At 47.8% G+C, this 20000-nt stretch overlaps 1 protein-coding gene across 1 annotated transcript in view; it reads left to right on the forward strand.

The window, feature by feature from the left end:
* LOC311243952 (neural cell adhesion molecule L1.1-like) overlaps window positions 1-20000 on the forward strand; it is a gene marked incomplete at both ends in the record, with an annotated part of 71850 nt that overhangs the window by 45409 nt on the left and 6441 nt on the right. Inside the window, 8 exon segments of the mRNA XM_084333359.1 lie at window positions 1426-1518; window positions 2715-2874; window positions 7917-8044; window positions 8511-8612; window positions 11813-11998; window positions 12125-12195; window positions 12485-12710; window positions 16326-16432. Coding sequence (XP_084189485.1) covers window positions 1426-1518; window positions 2715-2874; window positions 7917-8044; window positions 8511-8612; window positions 11813-11998; window positions 12125-12195; window positions 12485-12710; window positions 16326-16432 — 1073 coding nt within the window.

A 20000-nucleotide genomic window follows, 5' to 3' on the forward strand; every position in this document is an offset into this window, starting at 1 on the left:
TAGCAATAGGAAAAAATGCACCACAGGCAGTGTGGAGGAGAGAAACCTTAGAAGGGCCGTTCAAGGGGGGATCTCCCTTCTTAGATGTCTGTGATAGTAGTGTTGCAATAAAACAGGCGAACAGTTGGTAGGCATGCACTCATATGTGTAGTGAAACACAGATAAGTGCATGCGATAGCAACTGAACATTTTGAAAGATTAAAGATAGAGCTGATAGCGATAGCAACTGAACATTTTGAAAGATTAAATATAGAGCTGATAGCGGATCTATTTGAGGCAAAGGGGCGGCGCAGAGAGGGTCGCATCCTCCCGGTCTTCATCACGCGACGTCCAACACTCCGGTCATCACTCCGAGACAGCCACTCACAGGGAGACGGGACAGGCGTTAGACAGTTCGTGTGATTGTGATGGGCGGACATAGCAATAGATACAAGTGGTAAGCATATATGTGAATAGAATAGATATATGTAGTAAGCATATTATGTGAATAGAATAGAAGTACTTCCAGCAATGAACGCAATGTCTAAACCACGTTGACAGACCACGGACAGAAGACGGTAAGAAGCTGATCCATAGCCTCGGTGGTGCACGTAGAACAGTCACTGCAATCTTGGCCAAGACCCAGAGACATCCACCACCTATAGTTATCACATGTTGTTTATAGTTATCATGTGTTGTTTATAGTTATCACATGTTGTTTATAGTTATCACATGTTGTTTATAGTTATCACGTGTTGTTTATAGTTATCATGTGTTGTTTATAGTTATGTGTTGTTTATAGTTATCATGTGTTGTTTATAGTTATCACGTGTCCTCTCATATCTTCACAGATCTGTTTATCTATCATGCATGCACTGATTAGCCAGAGTACATTCATTGATCAAAGAGGATGGATTTATGCCTGATTTTTCTTTTATATATATATTTATGTCTATTTTATGGCCATTGTGTCTACATTACTGCTGTGAAACACTCTGAGCTGTATTCTTATATGAAAAGTGCCATAAAAATAAAGTTTATTATTATTATTATTATTATTATTATTATTATTATTATTATTATTATTATTATTATTATTATTATTATTATTATTATTATCATTATTTACTGCTGTGTCTATGTTAGTATGAAATACTCTATTGATCACGCTGGCCACATTAACTCTCTGTAACTCTGTGTGTGTAACTCTGTGTGTGTGTGTGTGTGTGTGTGTGTGTGTGTGTGTGTGTGTGTGTGTGTGTGTGTGTGTGTGTGTGTGTGTGTGTGTGTGTGTGTGTGTGTGTGTGTGTGTGTGTGTGTGTGTGTGTGTGTGTGTGTGTGTGTGTGTGTGCGTGCGTGCGTGCGTGTGTGTGTGCAGGGTGCGTGAGGGGATGGAGTCTCTGCTGTCAGACCCCCGTGTGTCCCTCCTGACCAATGGGACGATAGAGTTGTCCAACGCCAGTCGAGAGGACAGCGGGAGGTACGGCTGCAGCCTTCAGGACACGGTGGTCAACATCAGCGCTCATCTGGAGGTCCTCAGTGAGTCTGACCCTAACCCGGTCCCTAACCCTGCAGTTAGGACAGTTAGGACAGTTAGGACAGTTAGCCTCTTATCAAGCGGGCAGAAAAGTGGCAATTCTTTAACTTGAACTTGAGGACTGCATACTTTTTTTGCAAACCAAAACAACATACTTTATACTTATAGCACATGCATGAGCCTGGTCTCTTTTGAAAGATGACATTCTGAAGTTGCTAACGTAATAGAGTAACATAGGTCTGAACTTGAGTTGTAGAAAAACTTGTTACTCAAGTTTTTCTGTAGTAGTTAGTAGTCCAGAGGTAGTATTTCCCCAGAAGGTGGTATGGCTTACAAATCCATACGGACACATAGCCTGAAGCCTTATGTAGTACATGTCCAAATTTCATAAAGATCTATTCAGAAATGAGTGATTAGGAGTGATTCTGGTAAACTGTGTACAAAAGAAAAAGTGAGTTTTCTCATAGACTTCAATTCATTCTGCTGTTTTTCTCTTCCTGTTTTCGCTCGTTAGTTTTTTTTGTTCTTTAGATTCATACATCCCCACGTGGTGTTTCATTGGTAAGCCACACTCATTGGCTACAACGATCCACAATAATTTTCGAGATCGGATCTAGATTGACGGAGCTACTGCGCCAAGAGTCAGGAGTGGTATTTTGCGCAATACCGTGTACTTTGCACATGCCTCAAATACCGGCATGTAACCCGAGAACCGCTGAACGGATTTTGTCGGATTTTGTCGCTATCGACAGGCAAAAAATAAGCCTTCAATTCGATATATATATATTGTATTACAAAATATGCACATCCGAGCCACTAGGGGTCGCCAAAGTACCGGTGGGCAAATCGTCCTAAAAACATCCCATATGCGGGTCGGTGCATGCTAAGAGGCTAATTACAACAGTTAGAACAGTTAGAACAGTTAGGACAGTTAGGACCATTTTGTATTAACACTTGATACACTTTGTTACTACAGTGTGTATCATGTTTACCATCATCACTATTACTACTGTCTGATTTAATGCTGCCACTCACTACTGTTCACTACTACTACTGTTATCACTTAGCATTACTACTTTGCACTGTGTTCTATATTCTACAATTCTATTATCTATGTACCTATCCTACCTGTAACCCCCCAAGCTGCTATGACCCTTGAACTCTACTTCCTGACCCCCTCCTGTCTGTGTTCCATCAGACCGGACCGTGATGCTCACGCCCCCACAGCATGTGCGCATGCTCAGAGGACAAAGCGCCCTACTGGACTGTCACTTCTATAAGGACCCCCAGCTCACCAGGCACCAGGTGGTCTGGAGGCGGGACGGCCACAAGATCCAGGAGGCGTCGCCAGACCACAAGTAAACAAACATTATTATTATTATTATTATTATTATTATTATTATTAAAGATCCTTTTATTCAACTCATTGGATGCCAGAGGTCGCTGTGGGCGTATGGCCATGTGTGCCAGCTGTCACGATGGGGTTAGGTAGAATGCAATAATACAGAAAGGGAAAGAATGGAGGAGGCAGAGGCGAGGAGTGAAGCTTGGAGAAGGGTGTTTACTGTAGAATCCAGTGCAATACAGGGAAAATACAGAAACTAAATAACAAACTTCACAATACAAAACAACAAACACTAAGACTTACTAGAGGGAGAACGATGCGACACGACGTGGAGGAACAGGGGGTAACTGGAGGAATGTCGCCACACAGAAGGGAGGACAGACAGAACCCTATATACCCCAACTAATTAACAATTAAGAACACCTGGCCAACACAGAATCACAAACAACCCCTAGACAATAAGCAAAGAACAAATAAACACAACTAAACACAAAGGCAACTCCTAACAACCCAACACAGTGCATGACATCACACCAGGGAAGGGAAAGACAATGACAGCACACACCAGGACACCACATTGATTACACAATTAATTATTGTTAATACAGTGGTCAAGATATTTGTCATTGTAGCGTGCACCAATTGTTTGTGACCACTAGAGGGTGGTAGGGCGCCAATATCAGGCCGAGGGCCAATGTCAGATGTAGGGCATTGCCCAAAGTTAGGTGGAGGGTACTGCCCACTGTCAGGTGGAGAGCACTGCTCAAAGTTACCATCCTGACCCGTCCAACCATGACCGGGCCTAGGATCCTGACAGTACCTCCCCCTCAACGGGGGGCTTCCAGACCACCGAAGACAACGTCCATAGCCAGGCGAGGGAGGAAGCTGGAACCCCGGAGAGGATCCAGGGAGGAGACCCGAAGACCAGGGGCCGGGAGGCCGAGCGAAAACCCCAGGAGGGGCATAGCAGCCAGGGGGGTAGAAAACGGGCGCAGATGCCCGGAGAGGGGGGGTGGGGATGGGAACAGAGGCCCGGGGAGGAGGACTGGACCTGGGAACAGAGGTCCGACGAGGGGGGGTGGGGATGGGCACCGAGACCCGGGGAGGGGGGCAGAACCTGAGAACCGAGGCCCGGCGAGGGGGAGTGGGGACGGGCACCGAGGCCCGACGAGGGGGGGTGGGTACAGGTGTAGAAGCCCGGGAAGGGGAGCTGGACCCTGGAGCAGGATCCCGGGCGAGAGACCCTCCAGCCGCCGGACTCGGGGCCAGTTCAGGAGAGCCGGACCGGAGGTGCGGCGGCGACGACCCCTGGAGCAGGATCCCACGCAGACCACGGTGAAGACCACGGCGAAGACCCCGGCGAGGACCCCGGCGAGGACCAGGACGCTGATCACGGCGCAGAGCTGGACCAGACGGGGAGCCAGGATCCGTCGAAGAGCCGGGAGCCGGCACGGCAGCCGGACCAGGTGGAGAGGCCGGGCAGGGCGTGGAGACCGGATCGGTCGCGGCGGCGAGGCGTGGTGTAGGATCCGGGGATGAGGAGCCAGGACCCAGAGCAGAGGCTGGACTGGGCGTGGAAGCTGGACCAGCTGTGGAGGCCTTACTAGCCATACTAGCCTCGGGGGCTAGGCTAACTGTGGGCCCTGGACTCACTGTGGGAACTGTGCTAGCTGAGAATGCCTGGCTAGCTGCCGAGGCTAAGCTAACAGTCGGGGAGAGCCTAGCAGCTCCTGTCCTAATAGCCCTCCTAGGCCTGCTAGCTGCAGAGACCTGACTAGCTTGGGACATCTGGTCCGTCTCAGCTACCAGGCTCACCCTGAACCTGGAGCCTAGGGTGGCAGTGGGCGTCTGGTTAGCTACTGTAGCGGGGCTAACAGGCGGAGCTAGGTTATCTGGGAGTGGCTGGTTAGCTATTGACACGAAGCTAACGGGCAGAGCTAGGTTAGCTGGGAGTGGCTGGTTAGCTATTGACACGAAGCTAACGGGCGGAGCTAGGTTAGCTGGGAGTGGCTGGTTAGCTATTGACACGAAGCTAACGGGCGGAGCTAGGTTAGCTGGGAGTGGCTGGTTAGCTATTGACACGAAGCTAACGGGCGGAGCTAGGTTAGCTGGGAGTGCCTGGCTAGCTTGGGACATCTGGTCCGTCTCCGGTACTAGGCTCACCCTGAACCTGGAGCCTAGTCTGGCAGTGGAGACTGTGCTAGCTGGAGACATCTGGTCTGTCTCAGATACTAGGCTCACCCTGAACCTGGAGCCTAGTCTGGCAGTGGAGACTGTGCTAGCTGGAAACGGCCGGTTAGCTATTGACACGAAGCTAACGGGCGGAGCTAGGTTAGCTGGGAGTGGCTGGTTAGCCCTTGACACAAGGCTAACCGGCGGAGCTATGTTAGCTGTGGACGTCTGGTTAGCTGTATGAGCGGAGCTAACGGGTAGAGCTGTACCAACTGGGGACGTCTGGCCATCTATAGTGGCGGAGCTAACAGGCGGAGCTGTGCTAACTGGAGACGACCGGTTAGCTATTGGCACGAAGCTAACGGTCGGAGCTATGTTGGCTGTAGACGACAGATCGGCGATGGACATCCGAGCAGCCTCAGCGGCTGTGGGAGGATCTAGGCTGACCGTAAGCCTGAGAACAGTCGGCAGGCTAGCTACCCTAGCCTCCGACTTGTGCTTCTCCATGAGGCCAGCAACATGTTCAGCCATCTCCCACATCGCTGGCTCCAGTGTCGGATTCTCCATGGCGACCTGGTCGATCTCCCGGAGCAGGAACCCCCACTTGGCCGGTGAGTAATGCTTCATGTCAGTCTCACCGGCCATCAGGCTCAGGACGACCCGAATGGTATCGCTTGCCCTTTCTGCTGTATTCATTATTGGTGGCGACATTCTGTCACGATGGGGTTAGGTAGAATGCAATAATACAGAAAGGGAAAGAATGGAGGAGGCAGAGGCGAGGAGTGAAGCTTGGAGAAGGGTGTTTACTGTAGAATCCAGTGCAATACAGGGAAAATACAGAAACTAAATAACAAACTTCACAATACAAAACAACAAACACTAAGACTTACTAGAGGGAGAACGATGCGACACGACGTGGAGGAACAGGGGGTAACTGGAGGAATGTCGCCACACAGAAGGGAGGACAGACAGAACCCTATATACCCCAACTAATTAACAATTAAGAACACCTGGCCAACACAGAATCACAAACAACCCCTAGACAATAAGCAAAGAACAAATAAACACAACTAAACACAAAGGCAACTCCTAACAACCCAACACAGTGCATGACATCACACCAGGGAAGGGAAAGACAATGACAGCACACACCAGGACACCACATTGATTACACAATTAATTATTGTTAATACAGTGGTCAAGATATTTGTCATTGTAGCGTGCACCAATTGTTTGTGACCACTAGAGGGTGGTAGGGCGCCAATATCAGGCCGAGGGCCAATGTCAGATGTAGGGCATTGCCCAAAGTTAGGTGGAGGGTACTGCCCACTGTCAGGTGGAGAGCACTGCTCAAAGTTACCATCCTGACCCGTCCAACCATGACCGGGCCTAGGATCCTGACACCAGCGCTGTAATGGAATGGGGGTACATGCCGGTGTTTGCAGTGCTAAAACTATATTAAATATTATAGCTATGGATCTAATGATATTGTCGATTGTCATTGAGTTTCTTCCGGTCAAGTTGCAAAAAACTGATAATTTTTTCATCAATACATTCCCGTTTTATACTGTGGTGAATATGAGTATAGTTTTAGGGTAATTTTTTGTAATCCCAGAAAATTTAAAATAGATGTCTAAAAATAAAAAAGAACAATCCCCCCACCCCAAAAAAATACTGAAATAATAACTGTAAAAGTATATAATCAAACATACTGTACATACAGAGTTAAGAGCAAGAGTCTCAATAGGGGTTCCAGAGATTGCTATCAGTGGACATGGTGGCAAGTCTAAACTGAGTACTGAGGACAAAGTGTCTCGAGTAGGTGTGTAGAGCTCTGGACACGGGAAGAACAAACAGTAAACAAATATTATTATACATTCAAATATATTATATAATATATTATATGATCGATTTTGATTGATTTGATTGATTATCTTATTTCTATGTCATGCACACACAGTGCCCAACCCTTGTGGTTTTATAAGACACCAACAGACTGTTGCAGTGTTGCATTATTACTAGGGATGCTCGATATTGGCTTTTTTACCGATACCGATATACCGATATTGTCCAACTCTTAATTTCCGATACCGATATCAACCGATATCAACCGATACCGATATATGCAGGGTTCCCCCCCCCCCCAAAAAACGGAATAATTTCAGGTAATTAACATTACATATCTCTTGTTGTGGAAAAACACAACATTATGCATACTTTTGACAATAAATAAAATCTGAATTTGTTCTTACTTGCTTGCCTGGGTAAATAAAGGTTATAGAAATGTAAAAACATCACATTTTAATGCCAATATCGGTAGGCCGATAATATCGGTAGGCCGATAATATCGGACATCCCTAATTATTACATCACAGGTTACAGCTATGAAGCAGAGAATCAAATCAAATCTATCAAAATGTATTTGTAAGGCCCGACAACACATGTTAATGTCCCCATGGGCCGGACACGTCTTCTTTAAACAAGTTAAGAAGAAACATCACAATAAATCAAGAACACAAAAACACCATAAAGTCCAAGACATTTTTAATAAATAAAATAAATGCAACACTCCCAGACATACCCCACGCGAAGGTAGGGAAAGATTCACTAAAACCTAGCAATAGGCAGAGATGTCAGGTGCTCACAGACCCTAACTAACTAACTAACTAACTAACTAACTAACTAACTAACTAACTAACTAACTAACTAACTAACTAACTAACTAACTAACTAACTAACTAACTAACTAACTAACTAACTAACTAACCCTAACCCTAACCCTCAGAGCAGGACTTCACCCGAAAAACCTTTATCAACAATATGTCAGGTTGAAGGTTCAGAGCCCACAAGGTGTCCAGCTCAAGGTGTCTCTCTGCCGTCCAGGTATGCCATCTTTGAGAACGGAACATTGAAAGTGACAGACGTCCAATCAGACGACAACGGGCAGTACTCATGTGAGGTCATCACTGACCTGGACCACATTGCGGCCAGTGGCTCCATCATCGTCGTGGGTGAGTGAGTGAGTGAGTGAGTGGGTGGGTGAGTGAGTGAGTGAGTGGGTGGGTGGGTGGGTGAGTGAGTGAGTGAGTGAGTGAGTGAGTGAGTGAGTGAGTGAGTGAGTGAGTGAGTGAGTGAGTGAGTGAGTGAGTGAGTGGGTGGGTGGGTGGGTGAGTGAGTGAGTGAGTGAGTGAGTGAGTGAGTGAGTGAGTGAGTGAGTGAGTGAGTGAGTGAGTGAGTGAGTGAGTGAGTGAGTGAGTGAAGGAGTGAGTGAAGGAGTGAGTGAGTGAGTGAAGGAGTGAGTGAAGGAGTGAGTGAAGGAGTGAGTGAGTGAGTGAGTGAGTGAGTGAGTGAGTGAGTGAGTGAGTGAGTGAGTGAGTGAGTGAGTGAGTGAGTGAGTGAGTGAGTGAGTGAGTGAGTGAGTGAGTGAGTGAGTGAGTGAGTGAGTGAGTGAGAGTCTAACTTCTTCATGATTGACAGCTCGTCCGGACCCTCCCACCGCTCTGCTTCTGGCCGACGTTCAGGACCGCAGTCTGACTCTCAGCTGGATCCCTGGGAACACACACAACAGCCCCACCATAGGTACCCAGCACACACAACAGCCCCACCATAGGTACCCAACACACACAACAGCCCCACCATAGGTACCCAACACACACAACAGCCCCACCATAGGTACCCAGCACACACAACAGCCCCACCATAGGTACCCAACACACACAACATCCCCACCATAGGTACCCAGCACACACAACAGCCCCACCATAGGTACCCAACACACACAACAGCCCCACCATAGGTACCCAGCACACACAACAGCCCCACCATAGGTACCCAACACACACAACAGCCCCACCATAGGTACCCAACACACACAACAGCCCCACCATAGGTACCCAGCACACACAACAGCCCTACCATAGGTACCCAGCACACACAACAGCCCCACCATAGGTACCCAGCACACACAACAGCCCCACCATAGGTACCCAGCACACACAACAGCCCTACCATAGGTACCCAGCACACACAACAGCCCCACCATAGGTACCCAGCACACACAACAGCCCCACCATAGGTACCCAGCACACACAACAGTCCTACCATAGGTACCCAGCACACACAACAGCCCCACCATAGGTACCCAGCACACACAACAGCCCCACCATAGGTACCCAGCACACACAACAGCCCTACCATAGGTACTCAACACACACAACAGCCCTACCATAGGTACCCAGCACACACAACAGCCCCACCATAGGTACCCAGCACACACAACAGCCCCACCATAGGTACCCAACACACACACAACAGCCCTACCATAGGTACCCAACACACACAACAGCCCTACCATAGGTACCCAGCACACACAACAGCCCCACCATAGGTACCCAGCACACACAACAGCCCTACCATAGGTACCCAGCACACACAACAGCCCTACCATAGGTACCCAACACACACAACAGCCCTACCATAGGTACCCAGCACACACAACAGCCCCACCATAGGTACCCAACACACACACACAACAGCCCTACCATAGGTACCCAACACACACAACAGCCCTACCATAGGTACCCAACACACATACAACAGCCCCACCATAGGTACCCAACACACACACAACAGCCCTACCATAGGTACCCAACACACACACAACAGCCCCACCATAGGTACCCAGCACACACAACAGCCCCACCATAGGTACCCAGCACACACAACAGCCCCACCATAGGTACCCAGCACACACACAACAGCCCTACCATAGGTACTGAACACACACAACAGCCCCACCATAGGTACGCAGCACACACACAACAGCCCTACCATAGGTACTGAACACACACACAACAGCCCTACCATAGGTAACCAGCACACACAACAGCCCTACCATAGGTACTGAACACACACACAACAGCCCTACCATAGGTACTGAACACACACAACAGCCCTACCATAGGTACCCAACACACACAACAGCCCTACCATAGATACCCAACACACACAACAGCCCTACCATAGATACCCAACACACACAACAGCCCTACTATAAGTAACCAGCACACACAACAGCCCTACCATAGGTAACCAGCACACACAACAGCCCTACCATAGGTAACCAGCACACACACACAACAGCCCTACCATAGGTACCCAACAACACACACAACAGCCCTACCATAGGTAACCAGCACACACAACAGCCCTACCATAGGTACCCAACACACACACAACAGCCCTACCATAGGTAACCAGCACACACAACAGCCCTACCATAGGTACCCAACACACACACAACAGCCCTACCATAGGTACTGAACAACACACACAACAGCCCTACCATAGGTAACCAGCACACACAACAGCCCTACCATAGATACCCAACACACACAACAGCCCTACCATAGATACCCAACACACACAACAGCCCTACTATAGGTAACCAGCACACACAACAGCCCTACCATAGGTACCCAACAACACACAACAGCCCTACCATAGGTAACCAACACACAACAACAGCCCTACCATAGGTACCCAACAACACACACAACAGCCCTACCATAGGTACCCAACAACACTCACAACAGCCCTACCATAGGTACCCAACAACACACACAACAGCCCTACCATAGGTACCCAACAACACTCACAACAGCCCTACCATAGGTACCCAACAACACACACAACAGCCCTACCATAGGTACCCAACAACACACACAACAGCCCTACCATAGGTACCCAACACACACACAACAGCCCTACCATAGGTAACCAACACACAACAACAGCTATACCATAGGTACCCAACACACAACAGCCCTACCATAGGTAACCAACACACAACAACAGCCGTACCATAGGTAACCAACACACACACCAGCCCTACCATAGGTACTGAACACACACAACAACAACACACACATACAGAGTACTAAATAATCTTCCCAGCACTTCTTATGTACAGTATTATGTCATCTGAAAGTTATTTAGTATTTAAACTTATTTTGAAAGTGATTTCATCAATATATTTGATAAATGTCCCCTCACTTTCTCTCTCTCTCTCTCTCTCTCTCTCTCTCTCTCTCTCTCTCTCTCTCCTCTCTCTCTCTCTCTCTCTCTCTCTCTCTCTCTCTCTATTTCTCTTTCTTTCTCTCTCTCTCCCTGTCTCTCTCTCCGCCCTCTCCCCCCCTCCTCCCCTCGCTCTCCCCCTCTCCCCCCCCTCCCCCTCCCCTCCCCCCCTCCCCCTCCTCCCCCCTCTCTCTCTCCCACTCTCTCTTTCCCCGCCCTCCCCTCTCTCTCCCCCCCTCTCTTCCCCCACCCCCCCTCTCTCCCCCCCTCCCCCCCTCCCCCCCTCCCCCCCCTCCTCCCCCTCTCTCTCCCCCTCTCTCTCCCCCGCCCTCCCCTCTCTCTCCCCCCTCCTCCCCCCCCTCTCTCTCTCTATCCTCTCTCTCCCTCCCTCCCTCTCTCCTCTCTCTCTCCTCTCTCTCCTCTCTCCCTCCCTCTCTCTCTATCCTCTCTCTCTCCTCTATCCCTCCTCTCTCTCTCCCCCCTCTCTCCCTCTCTCTCCCCCCTCTCTCTCTCCCCCTCCCCCCTCCTCCCCCCCTCTCTCTCTCCCCCCCTCTCCCCCCTCTCTCTCCCCCACCATCCCCTCTCTCTCCCCCCCTCCCCTCCTCCCCCCCTCTCTCTCCCCCTCTCCCCACTCTCCCCCCTCTCTCCCCTCCTCTCCCCCTCTCTCTCCCCCTCCCCCCTCCTCCCCCCCCCCCCCCCCTCAGAGTTCGTAGTGCAGTGGAGAGAGGAGCAGCACTCTGAGGATGAGAGCTGGAGGACGTGGACCAGAGTGACGGGGGACGTGAACCACCTGGAGCTGAGCCTGCAGCCCTTCTGCACCTACCGCTTCCGGGTCGTAGGGGTCAACGAGCTGGGCCCCAGCGAGGCCAGCGAGCCCTCCGCCTCCCAGAGCACGCCCCTGCTGGTGAGGAGGACGTCTAACTAACATTTCAAATGTTTTTACCAATTTATATTTTATTGCAATTAATGTCTGGAATACTGGAAACATTCCTTGTAACGTCTGGTTAACCGTCTAGTGCCGGACTCGAACCCAGACGGTCTGCGCAGCCAATCCACAGAGCCAGGGAGCCTGGTCATCTTCTGGGAGGTGAGTTACTGACACACACATGTACACACACACACACACACACACACACACACACACACACACACACACACACACACACACACACACACACACACACACACACACCATGTACACACACACACACACACACACACACACACACACACACACACACACACACACACACACACACACACCATGTACACACACACACACACACACACAGCATGTACACACACACACCCCTGACCCCTCCTGACCCCCCTGACCCCCTCCTGACCCCCTCCTGACCCCTGACCTCTGTGTACAGGTGATGGACAGGAGCCTCCACAACGGACCAGGCTTCCTGTACAAGGTGTCATGGCAGCCGGCCGGGGGGCGGGGCCAGAACTGGCTCCACGGCGACGCCCAGGCTCCGCCCTTCTCCGTCAACGACACCGGGCCCTACATGCCCTTCGAGATCAAGGTGCAGGCGGTGAACTCGCAGGGAGTGGGACCCAGTCCGGTGGTGGAGATCGGACACTCAGGAGAGGACTGTGAGTGTTGTGATTGATTGATTGATTTTTTTTTTTATCCACTTTTTCTCCCATTTTCTATTTTCTCCCATCCCAATTTCGTATCGTTCAACCCTCCCCCGTCTCGAACGCTGTTTCATGCCTCCCACAAGCCGGCTGTAATGTGGACGTGTAAGCCATACATTGCACGAGTCCCCTCCGGTACTCGAGGTGGCAGCCATCTCATCTTTTCACCTGCGCAGCGTGATCTTTCAGCGTCAGGGGTCTGCGCTTTGGAGGGACGCCGCCCCCATCGCTTCCTGATTCTACTGCGCAGGCGCACCAACCGACCTGTAGGAGTCGCTGTCCACAACGTCCGATCCCCACCCATCAGTTTTCCCACCCTCTAATACTGCCAATTGTATTAGTACGGACGACCAGCCAAACTGAAAACAATATGGAGAGCTGGGCTCGAACCCAGCGTCTCCAGCATTGGTGGTGAGTGCCTTGCCCACTGCACACCTAGCCGCCCTGATTGATTGATTGATTGAAAACTTTAATTAACAGATTGCAGAATGGTACAATACAGTTAAGGGAGGCGGCTAAGTGGCGCAGTGGGCAAGGCGCTCGCCACTAATGCAGGAGATGCTGGGTTCGAGCCCAGCTCTCGGCATTACTACCAGCTTGGCTGGTCGTTCATACTAATACAATTGGCAGTATTAGGGGGTGGGAAGCTGGTTGATTGATTGATTGATTGAAAAATGTTATTAACAGATTGCAGAATGGGTACAGTACAGTACAGCTCAATACATACAATTGTTAAGGGTATGCAGACCAGAGAAAGACTTTCGTCTTGTTTACATCAGGGTCCCCCATTTTCAATTCATCATAACATATATGACATACATGACATACAGAATGAATGAATGAATGAAAACTTTATTTAACAGATTGCAGAATGGGTACAATACAGTACGGCTCAATACATACAATTGTTAAGGGGATGCAGACCTGAGAAAGACGTTTGTCTTGTTTCCATCAGGGTCCCCCATTTTCAATTCTCAATGTATGACATACACAACATACATGACATTTATGGCATAGGGACATATAGGTATTTAGTACTGATACATTTGTGACATAAACGGTATTCCAATATACAGTACTGTTACCCCTAGATCCTGACAGAGTATATACATATGATGGGGAGGGGACTGTACATTAGGGGGGGGTGGGTGGGTGGGAGAGAAATATACATACGGCGGGGAGGGAATATATACATGCGGTGGGGAGGAGACTGTCTATTAGGAGGTGGTGGGGGTTTTGGGCATTTACGGTGGCCAGTTTCGAATTGCAGCCTCCCGTAGGTGCTCTTTAAGAGCGGTTTTGAATGTGGGCAGGGATTCACATTCCTTTACAGCTTTGGGTAGGGCGTTCCACATTGTTGTGGCATAATTGCGAAACGTGTTTAGTCCCTTGTTTGAGCCGAATCTGGGTTTAACATGATTTGTTGAGCTTCCTCTGGTGTAGTGGTTGTGGTATTCACTGACCTTTGGGAAGTATTTTGACATGTACATGGGCACCCCGGTCGTATAGTGTATCTTGTAGACCAGGCCCATTGCAAGTTGCTGTACTCTGTCGTCTACTCTAAGCCATCCTAGGTTGTCAAAGTGGGCAGGGGTGAGGTGGGTTCTGGGGTTCAGGTCAAGTAGTAGTCTGACCAGTTTGTTTTGTGATGTTTGTAATTTTGTTTTAAGCGCCTTTGAGGTGCTTTGGTACCATGAGGTGCACGCATAGTCATAGTACCCTTGAATGAGTGCTCCTGCCAGAGTCTTCAGGGTATTCTTGTTTACCAGAGAGGAGATCCGGTACAGGAATCTAGTTCGTTGGTTGACTTTTTTTATTACATTGGATGCCATTTTGTCACAGGAAAGATTTTCCTCTAGGATGGAACCCAGGTAGGTAATTTCGTCTTTCCTTGTGACAATATTGTCACCCACTGTAACTGAGAAGCCGTCGGTCTTGTTGAGTTTGTTATTTGAACCGAAGAGAATGGACTCTGTTTTGCCCATGTGTAATGATAGTTTGTTATCAGCGAGCCATATGCAGATTTTGCCTAGTTCCGAGCTGAGGGTTTTTTCAACCTGCAACTTGTTCTTGTCAGAGACCAGCAGGGCTGAGTCGTCCGCAAACAGGAACAAGTTGCAGTCACAGGCTGACGACATGTCATTTGCATAAATTAGGAAGAGTAGCGGTCCTAGTATGCTTCCTTGTGGAACACCACAGCTCACTGTGAGGGGGGGGGATAGAGTACCGTTTACCTCTACCATCTGTTCTCTCCCCTCCAGGTAGGATTGCATCCAGCTCACTGATAAGCTATCAAAACCAATTGCTTTTAGCTTGTCCATTAGAATGGAGTGATTGACAGTGTCGATAGATAGATAGATAGATAGATAGATAGATAGATAGATAGATAGATAGATAGATAGATAGATAGATAGATAGATAGATAGATAGATAGATAGATAGATAGATAGATAGATAGATAGATAGATAGATAGATAGATAGATAGATAGATAGATAGATAGATAGATAGATAGATAGATAGATAGATAGATAGATAGATAGATAGATAGACAGTACTGCTACATCTATACATTTATGACATACCAGATTTGCAAATACAGTACTGTTTGTGATACGAAAAGAGTCCAGAAAAGAGAGTATATACATTTGACATAGAAACTATACATTGGAGGAGGTTGGGGTGGGGGGGGAGGTTGGGTAGGAGGAGTTGGTGGGGGACACTGTACAACTGAACAAGCAAAACTGTACATTGGAATATTGACAAGACCATACTAGGTAAATTACTGTACATTGGAGGGAGTTGGGTTAGGACATTTACAGGGGCCAGTTTAGAATTGCAGTCTCCCGTAAGTATTTTTTGAGAGTGTTTTTGAAAGTGGGTAGTGATTCACATTCCTTTACAGCTTTGGGTAGGGCGTTCCACATTGATGTGGCATAATTGCGAAACGTGTTTAGTCCCTTGTTTGAGCCGAATCTGGGTTTAACATGATTCCCCTGGTGGGTGGGGATCGGACATTGTGGACAGCGACTCCTACAGGTCGGTTGGTGCGCCTGCGCAGTAGAATCAGGAAGCGACGAGGGCGGCGTGTCCCTCCCACGCAGACCCCCGCCGATGAGAGATCGCGCTGTGCAGGTGAAAAGATGCGACGGCTGCCTCCTCGTGTACCGGAGGGGACACGTGATGCAAGGCTTCGTCCACATTGCAGCCGGCTTGTGGGAGGCATGGCCTAACAGCGTTCGAGACAGGGGAGGGTAGAATTGGAAAATACGAAATCGGGATGGGAGAAAAATAGAAAATAGGAGAAAAAGTAGATACAAAAAAAAAAGATAACATTTAAAGTTATTGTCATTATATCAAGTTTCACTGTCTCCATCTTCTACCGGTCCCCTCTGTCTCTCTCTCTCTCTCTCTCTCCCCCTCTGTCTCTCTCTCTCTCTCCCCCTCTGTCTCTCTCTCTCTCTCTCTCTCTCTCTCTCTCTCTCTCTCTCTCCCCCCCTCTCTCTCTCTCTCCCCCTCTCTCTCTCTCTCTCTCTCTCTCACTCCCTCTCTCTCCCTCTCTCTCTCTCAGTTCCCCAGGAGGCTCCAGGTGGTGTGTCAGCATCAGTGATCAACAGCACAGTCAGAGTGAAATGGGAGGAAGCCCAGAGGGTCCAAGGAAAGCTACAAGGCTACAGGGTAAATAACCTCAAAGCTACGAGGCTACAGGGTAAATAACCTCAGAGCTACGAGGCTACAGGGTAAATAACCTCAAAGCTACGAGGCTACAGGGTAAATAACCTCAAAGCTACGAGGCTACAGGGTAAATAACCTCAAAGCTACAAGGCTACAGGGTAAATAACCTCAAAGCTACAAGGCTACAGGGTAAATAACCTCAAAGCTACGAGGCTACATGGTAAATAACCTCAAAGCTACGAGGCTACAGGGTAAATAACCTCAAAGCTACGAGGCTACAGGGTAAATAACCTCAAAGCTACAAGGCTACAGGGTAAATAACCTCAAAGCTACGAGGCTACATGGTAAATAACTTCAAAGCTACAAGGCTACATGGTAAATAACCTCAAAGCTACAAGGCTACAGGGTAAATAACCTCAAAGCTACGAGGCTACATGGTAAATAACCTCAAAGCTACGAGGCTACAGGGTAAATAACCTCAAAGCTACGAGGCTACATGGTAAATAACCTCAAAGCTACAAGGCTACAGGGTAAATAACCTCAAAGCTACGAGGCTACAGGGTAAATAACCTCAAAGCTACGAGGCTACAGGGTAAATAGCCTCAAAGCTACAAGGCTACAGAGTAAATAACCTCAAAGCTACAAGGCTACAGGGTAAATAACCTCAAAGCTACGAGGCTACAGGGTAAATAGCCTCAAAGCTACAAGGCTACAGAGTAAATAACCTCAAAGCTACAAGGCTACAGGGTAAATAACCTCAAAGCTACGAGGCTACAGGGTAAATAACCTCAAAGCTACGAGGCTACAGGGTAAATAACCTCAAAGCTACGAGGCTACAGGGTAAATAGCCTCAAAGCTACAAGGCTACAGAGTAAATAACCTCAAAGCTACAAGGCTACAGAGTAAATAACCTCAAAGCTACGAGGCTACAGGGTAAATAGCCTCAAAGCTACAAGGCTACAGAGTAAATAACCTCAAAGCTACGAGGCTACAGGGTAAATAACCTCAAAGCTACAAGGCTACAGGGTAAATAACCTCAAAGCTACGAGGCTACAGGGTAAATAACCTCAAAGCTACGAGGCTACAGGGTAAATAACCTCAAAGCTACGAGGCTACAGGGTAAATAACCTCAAAGCTACAAGGCTACATGGTAAATAACCTCAAAGCTACAAGGCTACAGGGTAAATAACCTCAAAGCTACAAGGCTACAGGGTAAATAACCTCAAAGCTACAAGGCTACAGGGTAAATAACCTCAAAGCTACGAGGCTACAGAGTAAATAACCTCAAAGCTACAAGGCTACAGGGTAAATAACCTCAAAGCTACAAGGCTACAGGGTAAATAACCTCAAAGCTACAAGGCTACAGGGTAAATAACCTCAAAGCTACAAGGCTACAGAGTAAATAACCTCAAAGCTACGAGGTTACATGGTAAATAACCTCAAAGCTACAAGGCTACAGGGTAAATAACCTCAAAGCTACAAGGCTACAGGGTAAATAAAACCTCAAAGCTACAAGGCTACAGGGTAAATAACCTCAAAGCTACGAGGCTACAGGGTAAATAACCTCAAAGCTACAAGGCTACAGGGTAAATAACCTCAAAGCTACAAGGCTACAGGGTAAATAAAACCTCAAAGCTACAAGGCTACAGGGTAAATAACCTCAAAGCTACGAGGCTACAGAGTAAATAACCTCAAAGCTACGAGGTTACATGGTAAATAACCTCAAGCTACGAGGCTACAGGGTAAATAACCTCAAAGCTACAAGGCTACAGAGTAAATAACCTCAAAGCTACAAGGCTACAGAGTAAATAACCTCAAAGCTACGAGGCTACAGGGTAAATAACCTCAAAGCTACGAGGCTACAGGGTAAATAACCTCAAAGCTACAAGGCTACAGAGTAAATAACCTCAAAGCTACAAGGCTACAGGGTAAATAACCTCAAAGCTACGAGGCTACAGGGTAAATAACCTCAAAGCTACAAGGCTACAGGGTAAATAACCTCAAAGCTACAAGGCTACAGGGTAAATAACCTCAAAGCTACAAGGCTACAGGGTAAATAACCTCAAAGCTACAAGACTACAGGGTAAATAACCTCAAAGCTACGAGGCTACAGGGTAAATAACCTCAAAGCTACGAGGCTACAGAGTAAATAACCTCAAAGCTACAAGGCTACACGGTAAATAACCTCAAAGCTACGAGGCTACAGGGTAAATAACGACATACTTTTATATAAACTGAAGGCTATGGGTTTTAACAGTATATCCTTAAGGTGGATGGAGTCTTATCTGAGAGGCAGGAAACAAGTAGTGGAAATGAATGGGACCATATCCTCCTCACTCCAACAGACGTGCGGGGTGCCGCAAGGAAGTATTTTAGGACCACTTTTATTTCTTTTATATATCAATGACATGAAAACTGCATGTGATTGTAAACTGTTTTTATTTGCGGACGATGCTGCACTCATGGTCTCCCATCAGGACAAAAGAGAAGTAGAGAGGTCACTCAGTCTAGAGCTTGTCAAGATCAGTCATTGGCTGGTCGAAAACAGGTTATCCCTACACCTGGGTAAAACCGAAGCTATCCTTTTTGGCTCGGCCATACGACATAAGAGGTCTCCTGGGTTCAAGGTAGTGGTACTGTAGGAGATATCGAGTTAACAGCAAAGGAGGAAGTCACATACTTAGGATGTATTTTGGACAACACCTTATCAGGGGTGAGCATGGCACAAAAGGTGGTCACAAAGATCAATCAGAGAATAAAATTTCTCGGTAGAGTGTCCACCTATATTAACAGGTCAGCAATGGAAGTCCTGGCAGGGGCACTGATCCAATGTCATTATGACTATGCATGCTCCTCCTGGTACACTGGCATCACAGTAGCACTGAAAGGTAGGCTGCAGACAGCTCAGAACAAATTAGTTAGAATGATTTTTTAAAACTCCATCCCAGGACTCACCTTACACAGACACATTTTAACAGCCTCAAATGGCTCAGGGTTGAGGAGAGGGTCTCTCAAATAAAACTCAACATAACACATAGGATACTCGGGAATACTGTCCCTCAGTACCTCAGTGGATATTTTAACATGGTAAGGGATGTACACGGACACGCCACCAGGGGGAGCCCTACAGACATCGTCCCAGTGAGATGCAATAGGAAAATAGGCCAAAACGCATTCCTATATTCAGCAGCAGTACAATGGAATAGCCTACCAATGGAGGTGAAGACCATAAGCCCCTTCTCCACTTTTAAATTAGCTATAAAGAGGTGGATCATAAGTAGCTGGGAGTAGTAAACAAAGGGTTTTAATATGTGTTGTTCCTTTTTTATTCTTTTATTGTCTATAAAATGGAATATTATTGTATGTATTTTTTTGTTTTTATACCACACATCCTGACATACAGACACTACAAACACCCACGTCCACACACCAGTACATAAATCCACTGACACCAATGATGAAGGACCACAATGGAAACAAGCCTATGGCTTTATTGTGTTTTATGAAATCCTATTGGTAAATGGAGAAAATGTATACCTGTTTTCATATTGTGATCCAATGTATATGTGTG

The sequence above is a fragment of the Notolepis coatsorum genome (assembly GCF_963971535.1).
Source record: "Notolepis coatsorum genome assembly, chromosome: 17".
Taxonomy (NCBI): domain Eukaryota; kingdom Metazoa; phylum Chordata; class Actinopteri; order Aulopiformes; family Paralepididae; genus Notolepis; species Notolepis coatsorum.